Source organism: Microtus ochrogaster, chromosome 5, assembly GCF_000317375.1.
Source record: "Microtus ochrogaster isolate Prairie Vole_2 chromosome 5, MicOch1.0, whole genome shotgun sequence".
Taxonomy (NCBI): domain Eukaryota; kingdom Metazoa; phylum Chordata; class Mammalia; order Rodentia; family Cricetidae; genus Microtus; species Microtus ochrogaster.
Genome location: NC_022012.1, coordinates 61,911,409 through 61,932,841, shown reverse-complemented (window position 1 = coordinate 61,932,841; position 21,433 = coordinate 61,911,409). Strand labels below are relative to the sequence as shown.

At 43.4% G+C, this 21,433-nt stretch overlaps 1 protein-coding gene across 1 annotated transcript in view; it reads left to right on the top strand.

Moving 5' to 3' along the window:
- The window catches only part of Gclc (glutamate-cysteine ligase catalytic subunit), a 40,227-nt gene extending 19,028 nt beyond the window's left edge, over positions 1–21,199 (top strand). The window contains exons 2-16 of the mRNA XM_005347600.2: positions 2,688–2,800; positions 3,735–3,917; positions 7,305–7,418; positions 8,985–9,043; positions 9,133–9,266; positions 12,576–12,650; positions 13,012–13,128; positions 13,952–14,090; positions 14,514–14,626; positions 14,842–14,934; positions 15,225–15,329; positions 18,381–18,462; positions 18,543–18,646; positions 18,855–18,975; positions 19,882–21,199. Of these exons, the coding sequence (XP_005347657.1) occupies positions 2,688–2,800; positions 3,735–3,917; positions 7,305–7,418; positions 8,985–9,043; positions 9,133–9,266; positions 12,576–12,650; positions 13,012–13,128; positions 13,952–14,090; positions 14,514–14,626; positions 14,842–14,934; positions 15,225–15,329; positions 18,381–18,462; positions 18,543–18,646; positions 18,855–18,975; positions 19,882–20,093 (1,764 nt within the window). The 3' untranslated portion in view covers positions 20,094–21,199. The remainder of the gene's footprint in view (positions 1–2,687; positions 2,801–3,734; positions 3,918–7,304; positions 7,419–8,984; positions 9,044–9,132; positions 9,267–12,575; positions 12,651–13,011; positions 13,129–13,951; positions 14,091–14,513; positions 14,627–14,841; positions 14,935–15,224; positions 15,330–18,380; positions 18,463–18,542; positions 18,647–18,854; positions 18,976–19,881) is intronic.
- The last annotated feature ends 234 nt before the right edge of the window (positions 21,200–21,433 follow it).

The window sequence follows — 21,433 nt, the reverse complement described above, 5'->3', positions numbered from 1 at the left end:
GTCATGGGATGATTGTTTTCCAGTTAAGAGTCTAGTTTATTAGCATCTTCAGTGTCTCTCACTTGGCTGGTATAAAACAGAATGTGTTTAAGCTTTTTGCCCTTTTGCCTTTCTTGGAGCTTTACATTTGAGGATAGGATTTTCTGAAATTTAGGATTTCAATTTTAAACTCGGAAACTATCCAAAGTCCTTTCAGTATAATGACCACAGATATTCTTGCTTATTTTAGACACAGAGAAATAATGCAGACCCAGTAAAGTAAAAGTTATCTCTTAGCTTATCTTTTAGAAACCTTATTATCTGCTTATGATACCTACAACTGATAATGCCAGGCAGACGTGCATAGCCGTTGAATTAAAGGAGGAGCACCCCTTCGGGTTATCAGAAGCAGCTTTGGAAGGAGAACTTCCCCGGTCTGTCTGTGGGAGAGGGAACCTCTGGTGACAGGGTGGACTGTCCATAGCAGTAGTGGCAGGAAGCCTGGATCTCAAGACAGAACCATAAGCAGCAGACACAGCTTTCAAGCTGTACCCCCCAGTGACCCACCTTTGCCATCCATATCTCTAATCTCAGAGGCTCCACGATCTCTCAAAACAGTGCTATCAGCTAGAGGCCAAGGGTTCAAGCACAGGAAGCTGTGGGAAGCATTTCACATTTCCACTGTAAGGTTAGGCTTCAAAGGTTAAGGTCTATGTGTGAAGATGTCACAGGTAACCTTTCTCTTGGGCTCCTCTGCAGACATCTTAACATGCCTGAGGAGACAGTACTGATTCGGGTAGTGAGTTTCATGGACCCCTCCTGAGTTACAAAGCACCATGGTCCAACAGTGTTGAGCTAGTTAGGAGTCCTGGGTCTGTGGATGCTGGCTGGCAGTCTGGCAGGTGGGCGACCCTTCTCCATTCTCCAGCCTTTTGATTTCACTACATTGATCGGGTGGTTATAACATCTTATTCTGTTTCACACACCTAAACCAAGTATGTCACCCATTTCTTAAACTAAAAATTCTTGATAGGAACCTAAATTCATCAATGAGATGGCTAGTAATATGAATAATTGCAAGTGTTTCACTTGGTTGGTTGGCTAGTTTTCTTTTGTATGTTAAACTGTCATACCATTTCCTGTGGTTATAAATGTTCATCCCTCTGTATGTTTTAACTGAAAAACAAGAGCCTCTTCAAAATGATTGCTTCTACCTGGTATGGTGGCAAATATCTGTACTTCTCTGTACTAGGGAGGCCAGGGCAAGAAGATTGTGAGTTTGATGTCAGCTTTGGCTGCACAGTGAGTTCAAAGGCCAGCCTGGGCAACTAAGTGAGACCCTGTCTAAAAACAAGACAATTAACAGCAAACCCATCAATACTGAGCTAAATCCACACAACTGAAAGATGAGGTACTGTACTGATATCGATTCCACTCAGAAGGGAGCAGGGAGCAGACAGGCTGCAGTCTGGCTCCTGGGTAGGTTTAAAGTTGGGATTCTGCATTTTTTTTCTTTTTTTTTCTTTTTCTTTTTTTTTTTTTTTTTGCAAAACATAGAGAAAGGAAAGTAGATACACTCTCACCTACCTTTTTTGCTCCCCACCTTTCTTTAATAAAAATAAGCCCAGCCAGATAGATATATCTGGGGCTGGTTTGTCTTGTGGGTCACAACATGATCTCTAGAGCTGCTTCCGAAGAGTCAGCTAATCATTTGGTTGAATGACTCAGCTCTACAACTTCTTGTTTACATGTGAACGTGGGTATTTTACTTCATTCACAGATAGTGATTCATAATCTAAATTTCCGCACCAGCTCTCATTGTTTTAAAGCATGCCATCTCAGAGAAAACAAAAGCAAGCTCAAGTTTTACTCTGTCCACAGAAGTCTGTCTTTGGTATTGACCTGTGATATCTCTCTCTCTCTCTCTCTCTCTCTCTCTCTCTCTCTCTCTCTCTCTCTCTCTCTCGTTAGGATTCTGTCAGGTGTAATACATGCACCAGTGTGTGCTGCATTATAAATGGTATTGCATTCCAGATCAAGGAAGTTGTCTTAAATTACTTGTACCATACCAAAACTAAATTGTTGGAGCCTCTAAAATAATATCTTTACATTGAAGGAAAATGGGGAATTAGAGGATTATAGAAGAATCTACCAGGGACTGTAATTTATCTTGACTCAAATATCTGGAGAGCATCTTTGTTAAAACAGTTCAGGAAATGATCATTAGAATGGTTTTTTACATACACATTTCTCAGCATCTCGACTCTGAAGGCTTCCTCTAAGTAGCACTTGTCTAAATGGACATCTTGACCTTTCTGTGGTATATGGACTAGAACGGAGGAAGGAGGTTGAAGAATGAGTTCTTGTCCTCCCATGACCTGTAGATTTTCATACCACACTAAGGACTTATATAGTATGAGTAGGTGTGACCATTCCCAGTTTCTGTGACTCCTTTACAACCATCACATTTCCCTATTCCCTGCTCTGTTTCTCTTTTTGAGACACGGTTTCTCTGTCTCAAAACCACCCTGGCTGTTCTGGAACTTACGCTGCAGACCAGGCTGGCCTCGAACTCACTACTCAGAGATCCTTCTGCTGCTGCTTCCCGAGGTCTGAGATTAAAGGCATGCACTTGTTCTGTTTCTGAAGGTCATGTTGAGTTCATGTCTGGAAAAGCATTAATCAGTTGCCTTTATTACTTTCTGCAGGTGGAATACATGTTGGTGTCCTTTGATCATGAAAATAGAAAAGTCCAGCTGGTGCTGTCTGGAGAAGATGTTCTTGAAACTCTACAGGAGAAGGGGGAAAGGACAAACCCCAAGTAAGCTGATGGCTTGAGACTCAGCCTAGTGGTTCTGGAGCCTTTAGAGTAACTAAGATCTAGTAACCTAGGATCTTTTCTCAGATTTCGAGAAGGCAAGATGACAGAAGTTAAGAGTGTAGGTTTGGGTCCCAAGTTATGGTTTCCAACTTTGGTTCATCTGCTCAGTTGATGAGTAGCCTCGAACAAACCACCTGACCTCTCAGTGCCTCGGTCTTCCCATGACTCTAAAGTGTGGTTAACAGTAGGTGCCGCAGGGCACTCAGAACACTGGGCACAGTTAGCTCCAGTGTGGGAGGCTTGCTTGTTCTTCAAGACACATTTCTGAGAGAATGGAGATCCACAGTTCAGACAACTAAAGACAGTTTTTTTCCTCTTCTCGTCCTTCCCCTCCCCCTCATCCTCCCCCCTTTCCTTCTTCCTCCTCTCTGTGTAGCCCTAGCTGTCCCAGAGCTCATTCTGTAGACCAGGCTGGCCTTCAACTCACAGAGATCCTCCTGCCTCAGCCTCCCAAGTAAGTGCTGGGATTAAAGGTATGCACCGCCACACTCAACAATTTATTTTTTCTGATTAAATATTTCTTTACGTGGGAGTAGAGAGGGGCCAAGGCCACCTACTCTCTAGCTGAGTTTCTATTTAGTTGTTTTGGGAAGCGGCATTGGAGAATCCTGACATAGAGCTGAAAGCCTATGACATGGGCTGACTTCATCCTGGACAGAATACCTGTGTGCATTTTTAGTTACTTAGAAATATTTTAAACGCAACACTTAGCAACCTTAAGTATTTGAAAAGCTATAGAGAATTTACAGCTTTTAATAAGCCTTTTATTCAATTTTACCTAATAGCTTTAAAATTTTTAATACAACTTTAAAAAATTTTGAAGTAAATGGACCACAGTAAATGACAAGCTGAAACTAAAATGACTTCTCTCCAGCCACCCAACCCTCTGGAGACCGGAGTATGGAAGTTACATGATCGAAGGGACACCTGGACAGCCCTATGGAGGAACCATGTCCGAGTTCAACACAGTGGAGGACAACATGAGGAAACGCCGGAAGGAGGCCACTTCTGTGCTAGGGGAAAACCAGGCTCTTTGCACGATAACTTCTTTCCCCAGGTTAGTTTCTGCATCAACGTGTTAGAAGTGTCAGACTAGAGACTATGAAGACCTGGCATTTCCTTTACAATTCTCACACTTAAAGACAGTTTGTGCCTTGTACCGTGCAGCACTGTCATTTTCAAAGTTCACGTCAAGACATAAAGTCTCTCACATACACGTAACACGCACGCACACACACATCTCATGTTTTAAGTGAGTTTACAGTCTTATGCTACCACCTTCACAGCTAACCTGAAGCATGTGGGGCCCATGGGCTGACATTTGGTAGACTCTCACATTAAGGCTGCTACAGTATTGCACAGCATCTTCAGTTGGTGGGTGCCGAGAGCGCACGTGTGGACTGGTGGCCGGTTGGCAGTGTGGGGAGACCGAGACTTGGGCCCCCTAGGGAAGAGCCAAGCCCTGGGGCTCCTCTCATTAGACTGTAGCGGTTGCGCTTGCTCACATTCTCAGAGGAGCATAGCATCTGCCCTCCAGCTGACTCTGAGCCATGGCTCCCAACCTCCAGAATGCCTTTGAACACTGGGGAGGGAGCATGCTTTCACAATCTGGCAGATATCTAGCACAGATAAGGTGAGATCAGGGTGCAGGGGCAGCACCGAGCTCCTTGGGCACTTTGTTCCTGGTGTGCTCTTGCCAGATACCAACTGAACAAGCTGAGTCACATTTGTGTGGTGCTGTAAGCTCAGGGTTTGTCGACAAATCTAGTTAGGACAGTAAATACCCGTAAATAAACAGTGAAGATTAGAAAGGGGTGCACGAATGTCCAATATTAAATATAGTGCCGCTAGGTGAGATTGGAGTTCTACTCACAAACCTTCTCTATGGGGGTGACTATTCATAACCTTAAAACACCACATTAGTAGCCAGGCTGTGCTGGAGCACACTTTCAATCCCAGGACTCTGGAGACAGAGGCAGGCAGATCTCTGAGTTTGAGGCCAACCTGGTCTATAAGAGCTAGTTCCAGGTCAGCTAGGAAACCCTGTCTCAAAAAACAAAACAAAAAACCAAATAGCAACAGCAACAACAAAACCAGTATACTATTCTGATGTTTTTTTTTTTCCTAAGTGTGCGAGCTTTCAGCATTGTGCTGTCAATCTTAGAAGGACTTATTTTCAATAGGCGTTATGGTTTCTAAGCTCCTTGTGTAGTACCTACATATGGGAGTTCAAAACCTAAAGTCAGTCTTCAGACACTTAGAGATGCAGGAGCCTGTTCTGTTTCAGATCCAGGCAGACTTTGCTCTGCAGAGCTGAGGGCATAGCAGAGATTAATCAAATACCCATTATATAAATATGCAATCTGTATGATAGAATTAGGGAGTGCTGTGGGGTGTGGCTATGTGGTGGATTCTGGGGTGCAGGAAGGCCTCGCCAAGGGAAAATGATTGAGCAGTGTCTAAAACTCTAGGAGTCACTTCATAGGGGGAGGGAGCAGAGGCCTGTTCTGGGGAAGAGGAGTCACACAGGCAGGACTGGTGGGAAGGTGGAGGAAAGCAAGTTAGCTGTTGTGACCGGAAGCTGAGGTACAGGTGATTGGCGGGGCGGGCAGGTGTTGGGAACTTTGTTACTCTAAGAGCAGTAAATGGTTCTGTATGGGATAGTTGTTCCCTGGAGAAAAAGTTTATAGTGACTTCTTCCACTATAATGAATGGAAACAGGAATAGGGTCCATCAAAAAGTCTGTAATTCCTAAAAAAAAAAAAAAATATAAGTTCTATTGTCTGGGATGGAAATTTGTTGACTTGTAAATGAAATAATAATAATAATTACTACTGATTTAGGTCTTCAAAACTTCCTTGTAGGGGCTGGAAAGATGACTCAGTGGTTGAGAGTGCAGACTGCTCTTGCACAGGACATGAGTTCAGTTCCCAGCACCCACATTGGGTGCTCATACCTGCCTGTAACTCCAGCACCAAGAGCTCCTATGCCTGCTGCTTCCAAGGGCAGGTGTGCAGACATGCACATACCCACATACACACACATAATTAAAAATAATAAAAACAAATCTTAAAACCAATCCCTGTGCAGCAGATGATAAGGTTTTGCTGTATCATGGGGTTGAGGAGGAAGTGGTGTGTGAAGTGTGAACAGTGTGGTTTTCTCTAAGAAGAGGCACAGCTCTGTAGTCTGGGACAGTGCAAAACTGAATTCGAATTAACTTTATATGCAGTGAAAATCCAGCATCTAGTCAGTCTCGCCTCACTTGAGGTTCTCGTCGTTGTTTGGACAGCGTGGCTGACAGGCTCTCCATCACTGCAGCACGCTCTGCTGGGCAGAACAAGTGAGTGCTGCAGGTGGCGCTGTGATGTCAAAGTATGGATTCTGACTTTAGGGTCTGTCTAGCTGGGATTCCCCCAGGCTAATGTCTGTCACTCTCCTACAGGACTTTTTTAAGTTCACAGACTCAGAAAAGATGCACATTTTCTGCGCGAATGCCCAGGCGGCCTTGCTGCTAGGAACTGTTTTCCAGATGAGGGCCACAGCTTCAGTTGTTTGTAGGGTGATGGGCAGCCTGCAGGCACTGGACTGTCCTTACAGAAGGTCCGGGCCAGTCGTCTGCTAAGAGCCTGCTTTGCTTTGCATTCACTAACTTAGAAGGACTGCCTTACCGCAAGTGAGGTCTTCTTGAGGTTAAATTAGACAATAAGGTTGGATCTTGGACATCAGAGGGCACTCTGCTGTAAATTGGGGGTACTAGAGACACTGTTTAACCTTGAGGGATTCCTGAGATCTGCAGAGGCAATAATCAGGACAGCTGGTCCAGAATCACCAGGAGACTGGAGCAAAGTAGGAGATAAGGTTGAAGGTAATGTGTGCATTTGTAGCTAGTGAAAAACATTTCCAAATCAATGTTTTACCTCATAACAGCATGTGATCAAGGGATTCGTTCTGGGGAAAGCTGAGTAAATGTTTCTGGATGCTGAGTGGAGGCTGATAAAGTCAAAATCAGCTGGGATAAGCAAATGAGATCACAATACAAGGCAAGTCAAGAAGAAAAAAAGACCCCAAAGGGATCAGTATTCCCAGCATTTTCATTGTTAGGAGCATTGCTAGTTTCTCCAGAGTGAGGAGTAATAGAAATTAGATGTTTGGGTTTTTTTTTCCTAATGATTTATTTATATGTGCATTGGTGTTTTGCCACCTGTGTCTGTAAGAGGATGTTGGATCCCCTGGATCTAGAGTTACAGACAGTTATGAGCTGCTATGTGGGTGCAGGGAATTGAACTCAGGAACTCTGTAATAGCAGCCAGTGCTCTTAACCACTGAACTATCTCTCCAATCCTAGAAATTAGATGTTTTTAACCATTGCAAATTATGGTGATACTATAGCTAATTGATTCTGAAGCCATTTCTCATCTCTTCCTTTCTCAATTGGTTGCAGACTAGGCTGCCCTGGATTCACACTGCCTGAATACAAACCCAACCCAGAGGAAGAAGGTGCATCCAAGTCTCTCTTCTTTCCAGATGAAGCCATAAACAAACACCCCCGCTTTGGGTGAGTGTAGCTCAGACAGACTCTGCCTTCTGGTATACAATATTTGGTCTGGGAATTCCTCTTAAGCACGTACTGGATTCAGAGGAGACAGCAGACACACATCTGCTCATGTCCACAGGAGCCCAAAACTATTTCACTAACTGCATCCAGGTTTGCTTTGCCCGTTTAAGTCATCCTTAAAGTCCTTGGCTCCTTTTCTTCCCTTTAATTTACAGGTAGTTTTCAGTCCTAATTCTGCAAGCACGTGTATTGGGAGGTTTCCTTTACCTGTTCCTTCCCCACCGGGATCTGCCATCGCTCTGTATTACTCTGGGTGCCATGACAAGGTCAGATGTGGACAGCACCTCTTAGAGCGTAGGCCTTCTTGTGTTCTCTAGGTCTGTAGTTTATAGTTTAATTTTCAGCTTTTAAGTTGCTTTAGGTCCTGCACCAGCAAGATCTTTGCTTTCTGCCTATGGGCTCACCTATGCTCCTGACCCAGTGTGGGGACACTAGGAATTCTAGGTTATTCTTTTCACAGGCCCACATCTGTCACATTCAAAGTCTTTGCTTTCAGAGGCCCCCACCTATTTCACATTTAAAATCTTTGTAAGAGTAGACAAAGATTTATTTATTTGTTCTGCTGTTCTACTGGGTTTTGTTGAAACAGGGTCTAGCTACATATGCCTTGGCTATGCTGGAACTCGTTGTGTAGAGTAGGCTGATCTCAAATTCATAGTCTCCCGGCCTCTGCCACTATAGTGCTGGGATAAAGGCATGCACCACCATGCCCAGCTAGACAAAGATTTATAAATACAGTTTCCTTGAAACATTTTTATGTGTTTAAAGAGAAAAATATTGAACTCCAAGAAAAGATGGACTGTGGTAGTTATGCAGTGCTGGCTCCAGAGTTGCTCACAGGAAAGGAGAGCACAGGAAGTCCTCCAGCTGTGTCCTGACCACTGAGGGAAGCGGGCCTCAGAGCAGATGAAGTGTTTAAACTAATCTTCTAGTAGTCAGACTAACATAAAAATGGAGCTAACCTAGCTTTATAATTTTTTTAAACTGTGTAAATTTATTTTAATCTGTGTCAAGTGTTATTGCAATTTGTAATCAGTTTAAAAAAAATCAGCGGCAATTTTTCCTTTCTTTGTGCTGTTAAAATTGTGTTTGAATTAGAACTAGTCATGGCAAGTGCTCAGTGGTTATTGTGTGCATCAGCTGGGAGTCAGGTTAGTGCTGCGGAATTGGGGAACTGAGGCAGGTAAAGGATTTAGACTTCAATAATACCAAAACCTAAGTTCTTAAATTTGAGTAAAATCATTGTATTTTCTATGGGAAGTGTTAGACTGTGGCTGGCCTTGAACACCTGAACTGGACCTCGGGTTAGCGCTAGATGAGCAGGGGAGATGGCACCACCCAGAGCTGCGGGTACCAGGCCTCTCCTAGGAATCTCTAGAGCCGCATGCTACATGGCTGTCTGGGCATTTTAGTTTGAAGTCGGATTCAGTTCCATTCCTTTTAATGTTCTCAAACTCCATAATATGGCAGTCTTGGGTGACCTCTTTTTTTGTTTGTTGGTTTTAGTACCCTAACAAGAAACATCCGGCATAGGAGAGGAGAAAAGGTCGTTATCAACGTGCCAAGTAAGTCTGGCTGTGGGGTGGTGCAGCCTGTTGAAGTTGTCCTTGATTCTCAACTGTTTCTTCTTCTTTTTAATTAACTTTTAATACAGTATTTAAAGACAAGAACACACCATCTCCATTTGTAGAAACATTTCCTGAAGATGAGGAGGCAGCAAAGGCTTCTAAGCCAGACCATATTTACATGGATGCCATGGGATTTGGGATGGGCAATTGCTGTCTTCAGGTATTGCTTCCATTACTGAAGAGGCTAAGTGTTCTCTTCCTTTCTTTTTACTAACTCTATGCATGTTTCTTGTTTAAAAATCACCCTTTAATCAGATTCAAAGATAGCTTTTCTGAAATGAGACTGTTTTCATAACATTATTTATAACTGTCTTTTGACTAAGAATTTAAGAATTCACCACAAAGATGTGTGGTTGTTAGTGAACTTAAATGCAAAGTACTTGTGAATTCTCTTTCTAAAAGCCTGATTTTTACTGCCACCTAGTGAGAGCCTTTGAGGATATCAGATAAGGTGTTATCTCTGAAAATGACCTCTGGTAGGAGAACCCAGTGATTTTTGTGACCCCAGCGAAAAGTTTTTTGGCATATAAATGTCTATGTTTGTGTAGTCACCTCATTGTTTAAAGGGAATAAATACTTAACAGCCTTTTGCCTTGCTCCTGGCAAAGTTACACAGGAGATACAACAACACTTCTCTGTTCACTTAATTAACATTTGGGTCTAGTCTGGTAACTAATAGCCCTTGGCAGTGGTTGTGCCCACAGCTGGAATGGGGAATGCAGAGCTCCCACTCCCATGCAGGCAGGTCCGTGGTTGCTTGGTGACTCTGCCCCACCTTAGTCATTCAACTTCCTCCATGCTTTCTTTGGCTCATTTTATTAAACTGGACCATAGCCTCAACATTCTTCTCAAGGCTGCAGGTATACACATGTTTGTCACATAAGCTTCCAAACTGTTGTTTTTAAAACTACAGATGAAATCCAGATTGACTACCCAAGTCAGACTTTCCCATGCTGTTTCTATAACATGATAAAGGACAAGGCATTTTGTTTCCTCCACTTATTTAGGTAAGATTGGATATGTGGCTTCCAAACAGAGGTCAGTCCCTTCCCTTAGAAATGGTCGCACTTCATTTAAAAAGAGGCTGGCTTTTTATTATCTGCTTCCCATCTTAAATACAAACATTTCTAGAATGGACCATTAAACTCTAGTACTTAATACCTGGCTTTAGTATTCCATGAGTGCTCTGGGAACCCAGCCTTGTTTAATACTGAACCAGGGAAGCAAGTTACTGAAACACAATTCCAGAGGGACATTTCTGTGTGTGAAGAAGACACAGTTCTCTATTCTATTTAAGGCATGAATTTAATATTCCCCATAACATTCCACTTTAAAAAGTTATAGTCACAGATAATTAAAATGTGTAATAAATGAGTTCACAAACAGCCACAAACGTTCCTGACTAGAACAGAAAGCACCCCAAAAAGGATGGGAATTTTTTTAGTTAATGGAAGACTTAACTGAACAAAATGAAACAGCTTCAAATTAGTGAGCTTGCCGAGGGCTAGTGGTGCTTGCCTGTGTGTGACCCCGCTGCAGAAGGGCTGTAAGTTCAGGGCATCCTGGGCTCCGTAATGAGATTTACAAAGAAAGTAAATCTTCAGTCTTTGGACTTTTTGAGAACCATTTAATAAATAAAAAGGTCATGACCTGCTATGAGTTTGTTGGTTTTTTTCCACTTAAGAAAATTATGTGGCTTCAAAACTGAATTCTAGGTAAACTGTAGATTCGGTTTCTAATATCTGTGTATTTATAGTTCCTCCTCTGCCTCTTGTCAGTGTCATGATAACATTTCCTCCCATGTGATCCTTTAAGAGGAAAGCAAAAGCGAGAGCTTGCTGTGTTGTGCCTCTGCTAAGGTGTCAGAGCGCCTTGGTTTTGCTTCTCCACTGAGGCAGCACCTTCAGCGATGTTCCGCACTGCTTCAGCTCCAGAGCCAGGGAGGTGGTCAGGGAATCTACTTCATGTAACTGAGACATTAGGAATGGAATTTTCAAATTTCAGTTGCTGTTTTTCTTAGATTTTTCTAATCCTGACTTTCCAGTATGTATCTACTATCTACTGCTGTTTCTCAGGCTACCTGAGAAAAGTCAGTCAAATCATTCAGGGAAAATGTTCATTACATTATCTGCAAACCAAAGATAGTAACACACAGTAGCAAACACAGAAGTCCCAGAAAGGAGCTAGACCAACTAAGAAACACAAGCCCAACAGAACCATCACAACACCTGGAAACACTTGGATCTTTTAAATCTCAAAGGTTTTTAAAGTAGCTCTGCATACCTTTCCCCCACGTTCCTGTCTTTATTATCCTCTTACCTTCATGACCCTCTGTAAACTTAGTAAGTGGGTGGCAGACACTGCCCCACATGCTTGGGATTTAGAATGGCAAGACTAAGTCCTATAGCTCGGCCCTAAGTGATAAGAAAGACCACAGTCAATAAACCACGCTTTGCTTATCAAGTCTTCCCATTCCACATTGAGTCCTTACTACACATAAAGTGCATGCATGTCTGTGTGCATGTTTGCTTCCTTCCTTCCTTGTGTGCATAGACAGAGACCAACCTCAGGTGTCATTCCTCAAGTGCTATCCACAAAGGTCATTCACTCATTGGCCTAGAGCCAGTAAGCCTTAGGGTTCTGCCTGTCTTTGTTGCCCCAGCTCCAAGACTATAAACACATGCCAAATTTTGGAGGTTCAAGTGATCAAACTCAGGTCCGAGTGCTAACAAGGCAAGCATCTCACTGGTTTATATCCCTGACCTCACAAGTTGGTTTCTAAGTCCCATGTCACTGGTGGAGCTACCTTGCCTTGCTTGTCAGTAACCTCATCTTCAGCCCTCCTCAATTTTTACTGTGGCCTTTGAAACCCATTTTCCTTGATGGCTACAGCATTTCTTCCCATTGTCTTGATCTGCGGGGGCTAGGGAGGTGTCGGTGCTTGTAACTGACGTGTGCCGTTCACGCTAGCACTAACATGGAACCCACAGGAAGATCAGGACACCAGCCATTTAAACACTTGTTTCAGTAGCCAGTTGCCCATGTGGTTCAGTAGGTGTGTCCCCATGGAGCTTGTTTGATGTCAGAAGGGATAGTTGAGATATAGAGTTAAACCGTCAGAGCTGAGACTGTTCTTTCAAGGGGTAAGCACATAAATTATTTTCTGTATCAGGCCAAACAACTTTTTGTTGTTTATGTTTTCAAGACAGGATTTCTCTATGTAACAGCCCTAACTGTTCTAGAAGTCACTCTATAGACCAGACTGGTATCGAACGCACAGAGATCCACCTGCCTCTGTCTGAGTGCTGGGTTTAAAGGTGTGTGCCACCATGCCTGGCTCAAGACAACTTCTAAACAAAGCTCATCTCTAAAGCCTTCTTATCTGTGACCCCTTCTTCTCAAACTGACTTCTTATGGGGCCTGACGATGAATTTATGTTGTCATTTTAATCACTTTTATTCTTAAACAGGTGACATTCCAAGCCTGCAGTATATCTGAAGCCAGATACCTTTATGATCAGCTGGCCACTATCTGCCCAATTGTTGTAAGTAGAACGTATGTCTTCCTTTAAACATATCTGTGAAGAAAATAAGACCACAGGTGCTATTTAATGAACTAATAACACATAGATAGAGAACTGAGGAGTCAAACTATTGGTATTTATGATAATACTGAGTTTGAGTATGAACATCCTTTCTCCCTGTGCTAAGTATGTCCCCATGTTGTAGAAGAGAAGATTCAATAATAAGTAAAGCCTTGGAGTTCTTCTTTGTACATTCTGTTTATATAAAACAGCAGCCAGGAACTACCAGTAGACCCTCAAGGACTGCATGGGCTGATGAATGGGTGGGAGCCTCCCTGTGTGTGCAGCACTGTGACCTGCATTTGCTCACTTGTGTTTTTAGATGGCTTTGAGTGCTGCGTCTCCATTTTACCGAGGCTACGTGTCAGACATTGATTGTCGCTGGGGAGTGATTTCTGCATCTGTAGATGATAGAACACGGGAGGAGAGAGGCCTGGAGGTAGGAATGTTTTTCTCCTTAATCTTTTGCATCACGCAGGTAATGTGTGCATATTGCACATACTTGGATTTTGAAGCCTCTCTTAGATGTTTACCCTCTGAGTGTTCACATAAGGGAAGAGAATACAGGTGGTGAGCCTGGCTTTGTTTTAAGTGGGTATGTGAGGAGGATGGTGGGTGGTTAGTTCGGGGACGGAGGCAGTTTTTATCCTTGCTTGAACTCTGTATTAGTTGTTGCTTCTTTTAAAAATAGTGGTAGAAGTCACACTGACGGCTGTTTTACCAGAAAGTCCTGGCACTGTGCAAATGCTGTATGTCCAGTGGAGTCTGTTAGGAGGTGCTGTTGTCAGATGACTGTCTCATTCACAGGCTTAGGCTGTGCCCAGTAAGGACAGATCAGCACTGTTAGCATTTCTCGTCACACTCCAGAGTGTGTGTCACCATAGCCATGGAGAGCCAGGCGCCCAGGTTCATCGTAGATGAGACTCTCCAGGACAAGAGCCTGACTGGACATCAGTGTTCTTAGAGGTTTCCACAAAGGATGTCTCCACTGAGGGCTTTTCTGCTCTGGTCCTGTCATAATCACCCACAAATTGTTGAACATACTTTATAAATAAAAACAAGCTTGCAATTTTATTATTGTGTGTGAAAGAGAAAGCGTTGGGGAATGCAGGTCCTGCTCAGCTTGTGTATAGAGAGGTCAGAGAAAACATTGTAAGTCATTTTCTCCACCATAAGTTCTAAGGGTTGAACACAGGTCACCAGGCAAATGTGCTTCTATTGAATTCCTGGGTGTTAATTTTAGACCATGTCTTCTGTTTTAGCCTCTGAAGAACAATCGCTTTAGGATTAGTAAATCTCGGTATGATTCCATAGATAGCTACTTATCTAAGTGTGGGGAGAAATACAACGACATCGACCTGACCATCGATCAAGAGATCTATGAGCAGCTCTTGCGGGAAGGTGAGCAGCCCTCCTGCTAAGCCGATCATATGTGCACCTTTTGTTCTTGAAAGCGCTTTGAACTTTTGCTGACTCCTGGTCTGGTTTCTGTTTTTAGTGTGAAGTCTCTAACTTTTCTTATGAGGCTGCTTGTTCCTAAAGTTTCAAGTTCCAAATACTTGTGAGATCTTCTTGACTTTTAGCAAAAGGAAGTTTTTGGAGCTCTGTGTCTAGGTGCACACCAGTGCCCAGCAGGCACTGTGTGAGGAGTGTGAGTAAACTCCGACTCTTCCCCAGTGTGCGTAGGAAAAAATCCTGGGCAAGGTGAGAACACTGAACCACCCAGCCACCTCCACGTCTAGACACCCTTTCTTCAGTCTGTGCACTTAGAAACTGTACAGGTACCTTCCCTTTGCAGTTAGTCCCTGCGATCTGTCTTTGCAGGCCTTGATCATCTTTTGGCACAGCATGTTGCTCATCTCTTTATTAGAGACCCACTCACCCTTTTTGAAGAGAAAATACACCTGGATGATGCCAACGAGTCTGACCATTTTGAGGTATCTCCCATTCAAATGAATTTCACTTCACAAACTTTTGTTTTCTAACAGGTCACACTCAACAAAGTCCCAAAGTTGTAACTTTCTCGTATTTGTAAATTGGGAGGTATTAGGTATAGATAGACAGTAAACAGTCTTCGTCCCTCATTAAATACACGTCATCTGTGTTCTGAATGTGTAGAAAGTTGATTTTGTTCTATTTCTTTTTGTTATAGAATATTCAATCCACAAACTGGCAGACAATGAGATTTAAGCCTCCTCCTCCAAACTCAGATATTGGATGGAGAGTAGAGTTCAGACCCATGGAGGTGAGACACGTGCTTCCGCTCAGAAGCTCCCTTCTGACCACTCCCCACCCGCCTAATGTTCTCCTCAGAGGGCTCTGAGTTCATTTGAAAGCAGTAGGAATCCAAATGTGCCTATGAATAGCAACTCCAAAAGCCACTGGGAGCTGATATCAGAGCGTGGACCTGGAGAGAGGGCTCCAGCCTCAAAGGGGGACGATGAAAGTGCTCAGGAAATAATGCAGTCTGGAGGGCTAGGGAGGGGGAAGCTGGGGCAGGCAGTCGATCCCTAACGGTCTGATCTTCACCTCTAGGTGCAGTTAACAGACTTTGAGAACTCGGCCTATGTGGTGTTTGTGGTTCTGCTCACCAGGGTGATCCTCTCATACAAACTGGATTTCCTCATCCCACTGTCCAAGGTAATGATGGGTGGTTAGAGCCATGAGCATAGACAGTGCAGAGGTGTCTACTTACCGTGTGCATTGTGCAGTTCCAGCCTGACGTTACATAGAGTTTTCCTACCTATCAGGATAAACTGTCTCTGCTTTGACTCTGCTTTTCCCCTTAGGACCAAATTTATCTCTCGAGGCTTTGTTTAAAGACAATGGCTGGAGATGGTCCCACAAACTAGTGCCATCCCCTAAAAGTCTGTTTGGTCTACGATGTCAAAATTAGGATGATTGGAGGATTACTGATAGAATTCAGGCAAAGGTCTCAGTGCAACCAAACTTGGGATGTTTATGGAGGATGTGATTTAGATTACCAAATTAAGAGTTATAAATCTCACCCCAGGATGACCAGAGAAGAGGCTTCCTGGAGGAAGTTGGCCAGTAGAGTTTTTGAGCCTGCCCTTGCTCAGAGGCCACAAAGCTTTTGTGTGTGGTCTGAGGCAGTCCTTAGGGTGGTCAAGGCCATGAGTTCTTCTTGACATAATAATGGATGGGAAAGACTGTTAAGTAGAGTGGAGGCTCTGCTGCTGTGGACTGCTGCCAAGGAGTCAGGCCATAAAAGAATCAGAGGGGCTTTGTCAGAGCAAATAGGAATTCAGAAGCTTATTGCCCATGGGTGTGTGCTGACTATGTCAAATCCACCCAAAGAAAAGTCCTTGTGAGTTACTCATCCAGGCTTCTGTTCCTGAACATGACTAGCTGTCCTAAAGCTGGCAGAAAGCTAAGAAAAAAATATCCTTGAGAAGGTTCAGCATCCTCACTTGACAGTCCTAGTGAAGCAGTTAACTTCAGCACCCAAATCTAGGAATTTTATTTCTCCACTGAAATGTCCTGAACAGGAAAGACGGTGAGGACACCTGCGAGGGAGAACGGGTAGCATTACTTCTTTACTGAATGTAAGGCCAGAGAGATTGAAAGAGCACTGTCTGAGCTCCCTTCCCATTCAAATGAGTTCTCCCTGTTGTTTAATTTAGTGTGTGACCTAGTTTGTTTTCTGTGACTGTGGAGAACACAATGACCAATAGCAACGTAGAGCAGGTTTATTTTATCTTAGGATTCCAGGTCCTAACTCATGAGGGAAGTCAGGGCGGGTGCTAAAGGCTTAGTTGCTTAGCATCCTGCTTTTCTATACAACCCATGATCACCTGTCCAGGAGTAGCACCACCATGATGGGATTGTCCCTTCTCCCACATCAGTCGGCACCGAGAAAATACCCCCCAGTGTTGCCAACAGTCCAGTCTGATAGAGGCAGTTCATCAGTTGAGGTTGCCTCTTCCAAGATGACCCTATCTTCTATCAACTTGACATAAAAAACCAACTAGCATTCTGTGTATGTGGAGCGGGCGAGGAGATGCTGTGTGGCAAGGGCCACTTTCTCATTATTGGATTACATTCTCCCTGTGTGCACAGATGACAGAGGCGCCTGGCTAGCTTTGGAGAGATCTCTCCTATGGTTTCCCTCCTTCAGTATTGGTTTTGTTTAGTGGTAGAGAGGAACTTAGGACTTCAGGCATGGGAAGCTGGGACTCTACAATTCAGTTACACTCCGCTGCAGTCTGAGGTCTTGAATAAGGGCTCTGTTCTCGTTCAGAAGGGCAAAGGTGCCCAGGATTCTAATCCTGTCACACTGGGGATCGGATACCATTGTGTAGATTTTGAGGTTACATGGACACTCAATTTTGGGCAAATGCATTCTAATGCTAGACACTGAGAGAATAATACTTTCAAAACTAAGAAACAAAGAAAATGGTCTGGAAAGATAGCTAAGCAGTTATTAGCACTAACTGCTGTTGCAGAAGACCAAGGTTTAGTTCCCAGTACCCACATGGTCATAACCAGCTGTAACTCTAATTTGGGGTTGAGGGGGTTCCAGCACCCTCTTCTAGACTCTGGGAACTGTATCAATCTATCTATCCATCCATCCATACATCTATCTATCTATTTTGGTTTTTTGAGACAGGGTTTCTCTGTAGCTTTGGAGCCTGTTTTGGAACTAGTTCCAGGTTGACCTCAAACTCACAGAGATCCGCCTGCCTCTGCCTCCCAAGTGCCGGGATTAAAGGCGTGTGCCACCACTGCCCAGCGTGAGTGATTCTTTACTACCACAAAGAATAAGAAAAATACAACACTATTAATCATCAGCGGCAGAATAGGCTAATGCACTTGGGAAGCTGAGGCAGGAGGATAACAAGTTCAATAAGCTTGTCTCCATAAACAAGAACCTGTGTCAAACAAAAAAAATAAATATGAAAAGAGCATTTGTTTAAAACTGAAGTTAATTCCAAATAACTGGCTCAAGAGCAAGAAAAAGAAGGAAGAAAACTTGTTAGCATTATAAAAGCAGAGCGAGGAATAGAATGTGAAGAGTAACCCACAGAAGAGAAAGCAGTAAAGATAAGGGGCGACAGAAAAGGACTCAGAGGTGGCTGTGCAGGTACAGGCTCTTGCATCCAAGCCTGGTGACCTGAGATAGATTCCCAGGACCCATGTAGTAGTGGGAGAAAACTGACTCCCACGCAAGCCTTCTCCTGACACACAGAAAGATAAATACATGTAAAAATGCTTTTAAGAAGAAACAAGTAACATCAAATTGCAACACTCTAGTATGGCTTGGTTTGTAAAACATTTCCAAAGCAAGGAGAAATGCTGGAAATAAGATACACAGTGACCTTTTAGAAAGGTAACAGCAATAACTTAAGTCTTCAAAGAATTCACGAATGAGTTAGCAGGTAGGCAAATGGCATTGGTGACTTTGCCCTTGGTGAGCCAATACTGTATACCTGAAGGAAGCCTGCTGCCCCTTTGCTCACTTAAGTGAGGCAGGCTTGGGGAGAACACAGGCTTGAGACCAAGATCTCAGGCCTTCCCACGTCTCAAGATCTTGGTAAGCCTTAGGAAGGAGCATTTTCTAGGTTGTGTTATGTAAAGTGAGCTTCTCTTCTGAAGCATCGAAGTGATGAAGGCACTTGCTTGTTCCATCCAAGATGTTCTGGCTTAGTCCTGATTCTCTTTCTCCATTAGGTTGATGAAAACATGAAAATGGCACAGAAGCGGGATGCTGTCTTGCAGGGGATGTTCTATTTCAGGAAAGACATTTGCAAAGGTATCATGTGTTCAGGTTTCTAGGGTCGGTTTATGCTGAACAGGCTGCTGAAGCTCCTCTGTGCTCCCCTTGGTTGGCAGGTGGCAATGCCGTTGTGGATGGGTGTAGCAAGGCCCAGACCAGCTCTGAGCCAGCAGCAGAGGAGTACACCCTCATGAGCATAGACACCATCATCAACGGGAAGGTACGGCCTGAACGGGGCTTGTCATCAACAGGAAGATACAGTCTGGACGGGGCTTGTCATCAATGGGAAGATACAGTCTGGACGGGGCTTGTCATCAATGGGAAGATACAGTCTGGACGGGGCTTGTCATCAATGGGAAGATACAGTCTGGACGGGGCTTATGCGATGAGCACCAGCTGGCAGAGTTTATAATGTGTTCTTCTTGTAGGAAGGGGTGTTTCCTGGACTCATCCCCATTCTGAACTCCTATCTTGAAAACATGGAAGTAGATGTGGACACCAGATGCAGTATTCTGAACTACCTAAAGCTAATTAAGAAGAGAGCGTCTGGTACAGTACATTTTTCCCCTTTTCTTTGTCTTGACTCTTTACAGTATTTGACTCACCATGCTTAACAGTATGTCATACTCTAGCCATGCTCTTTTTTTTTTAACATTTGATAATTCTACAGTTGCATATACTTTAAAATCTTAGGATCACAGTTTTAAATTGAGAGAGCGTTTTCCCCCTTACCTGTAGGAAATAGTGATACATTCTTAAATGTGGTATTTCGATGAGGTGTGGTGGCTGCGGTGCCAGTCTGGTGTCATCTATGTGTATTGCATGTCACTGTGAACTTTGGTCAGGCTGAATAGCCACAGCTCCAGTAGCCTGCACCGCTGGCTTGTGTGCAGCTCTCAGCTCGTGCTGCACAGCAGCCTTCCGAGGACCTTTGTCAGTTTAATATCTATTTACAGTGCCTCACTGGCCTTGCCAGTACTTACACGGGGAGCAGCTCACGCAAACCTCGGTGTGAGTGCTGACACCATCTTGACAAAGGTCATCTGTAAGAGCACATCACCTCCAGAATACTTTATCTACGGCTTCCCTTTTATTCTATGTGCTCCTTAACTGTAGGGACCCTGTAGTCCTTTGAAGTAGTCACATAACGGCATCACCTGTAGCCCACTGGCCAAGAAGGACAACATAGCTCTTATAAATAATACTGAACCTCAGTCCCTTAAGAGCTGGTGGTGTCAGCCTATGGGTGGCATCTATCTAACTGGGATGTATATGCCTGTTGCTGTCCTGCAGTCATCCGTTTGTCCCCGTTAGCAATCTTTTGAATGTGGTGAAAGCTATCCTTTTAGCTCTTAGCGTGTGACACTCCCAGGTCATGCAGACTTCACTTTAAAGACGTGTGTTCGCGAGTCATCAAATACCCACTTCTTAAAGCACCTAATTTTTTTCTTTCAGGAGAACTAATGACAGTTGCCAGATGGATGAGAGAGTTCATCGCCAACCACCCTGACTACAAGCAAGACAGTGTAATAACTGATGAGATAAATTATAGCCTCGTTTTGAAATGTAACCAAATTGCAAATGAATTATGTGAATGTCCAGAGTTACTTGGATCAGGATTTAGGAAAACAAAGTACAGTGGAGGCAAAAGTGACTCTTCAAACTAAACATCCAGCAGAAAGAGGTGCATCGCTTTCGAGCGAGTGACAGCTGCAGCACTGACTGCTGACCCAATTGGATGCCGCGAACACCACCATGGCCTGTGGTGTTCCTGTGCCAGTGGCCAGTGGTGCTAGCAGCTTCTTCAGTAGGTAAACCTGAGTTTGTACATGTATATACTAAAGTATTTTTGTGATTAACAATGTATTTTAATAACATTGTATCTAAAGTCATAGTGAACTGGCTTGTACATTTTGAATCCTTACTCTGGAGCAACTAGTGTCTAGGCAGTTTTGTAAATGTAATTGTACAATAATACCTGCATTCCAGAGTTTTAAATGTTTACTGTAAATCTTCCTTTAATACTACCTGGGCCCTGATTCACTGAAATTTACTTAAAAATGCTTTCTTGTAACTGTTTTTTGAGTTGCCTCCTTTGCTGCATACATAAAATCACTGGATTGCACTGACGCCCGAGGGTGAGGCACCCTGCCCGTGCTGGTCTTTCCCAGAGCAGTCCCACGCTCTCACCACTGGACTGAACTCTGCTGCTCTTAGAAAAGAAACTCCTTTGGAATTTGTCTAAAATATACAGACTCAGAGTTCATGTGTAGAGAATATTGGGGGTGATTTTGTTTTTGAAAAGCGAAATCATTCCCTTCTGTACACACCAACAGCTCTGTCAAAGCTGGTGTCTGCTCGTCCACTTCCACCGGTTGTCTGGTCACTGTGCTAGTGACCGTCAAATCAGTGAGGCTGCCAAGGTTTCTGTTACTCTTTCTCTGGCTTGCAGTAAGCACACTGGTAGGCTGTCTTCTGACAGCCATCATTCCAGATTTCCCTGGGGAGTATTCTGCATTCTGCTTGCTTTCTCTGTAAAACTCAGATCAATCATGAAATGCACTAATTTTTGTGATCAGGACCCTAAATGTTTAATTGTAAATAATTTGTTTTATAAATTGCTTTAGCTTTATCTTCTTCAATGTTAACTCAATTTAACTACTTCAGAAATAACTGTACTGTAGATTAAGCCAAGCTTTATGGATATAAATATTTACACTGTAATGCCAATTTTGAAAGATTGCAATAAAGCTGCTTCAGCTTAAAACTTTAAGGACTAGGATTGGCTATATATTTCATTTATTTTGGAAATTTAAAGAAAGTCCTTTTTCCTCTACAATTTTGTTATGTAAGTCAGGTTGTAAAAAGAATAAAATGTTTGTGGTATAAGAAAATAAAAGAATGGAAATCATGGGTTGGCGAAATATCTGTGATTTAGAGCACTGACTGTTCTTCCAGAGGTCCCAAGTTCAATTCCCAGCATCTGCATGGTGACTCATAACCATCT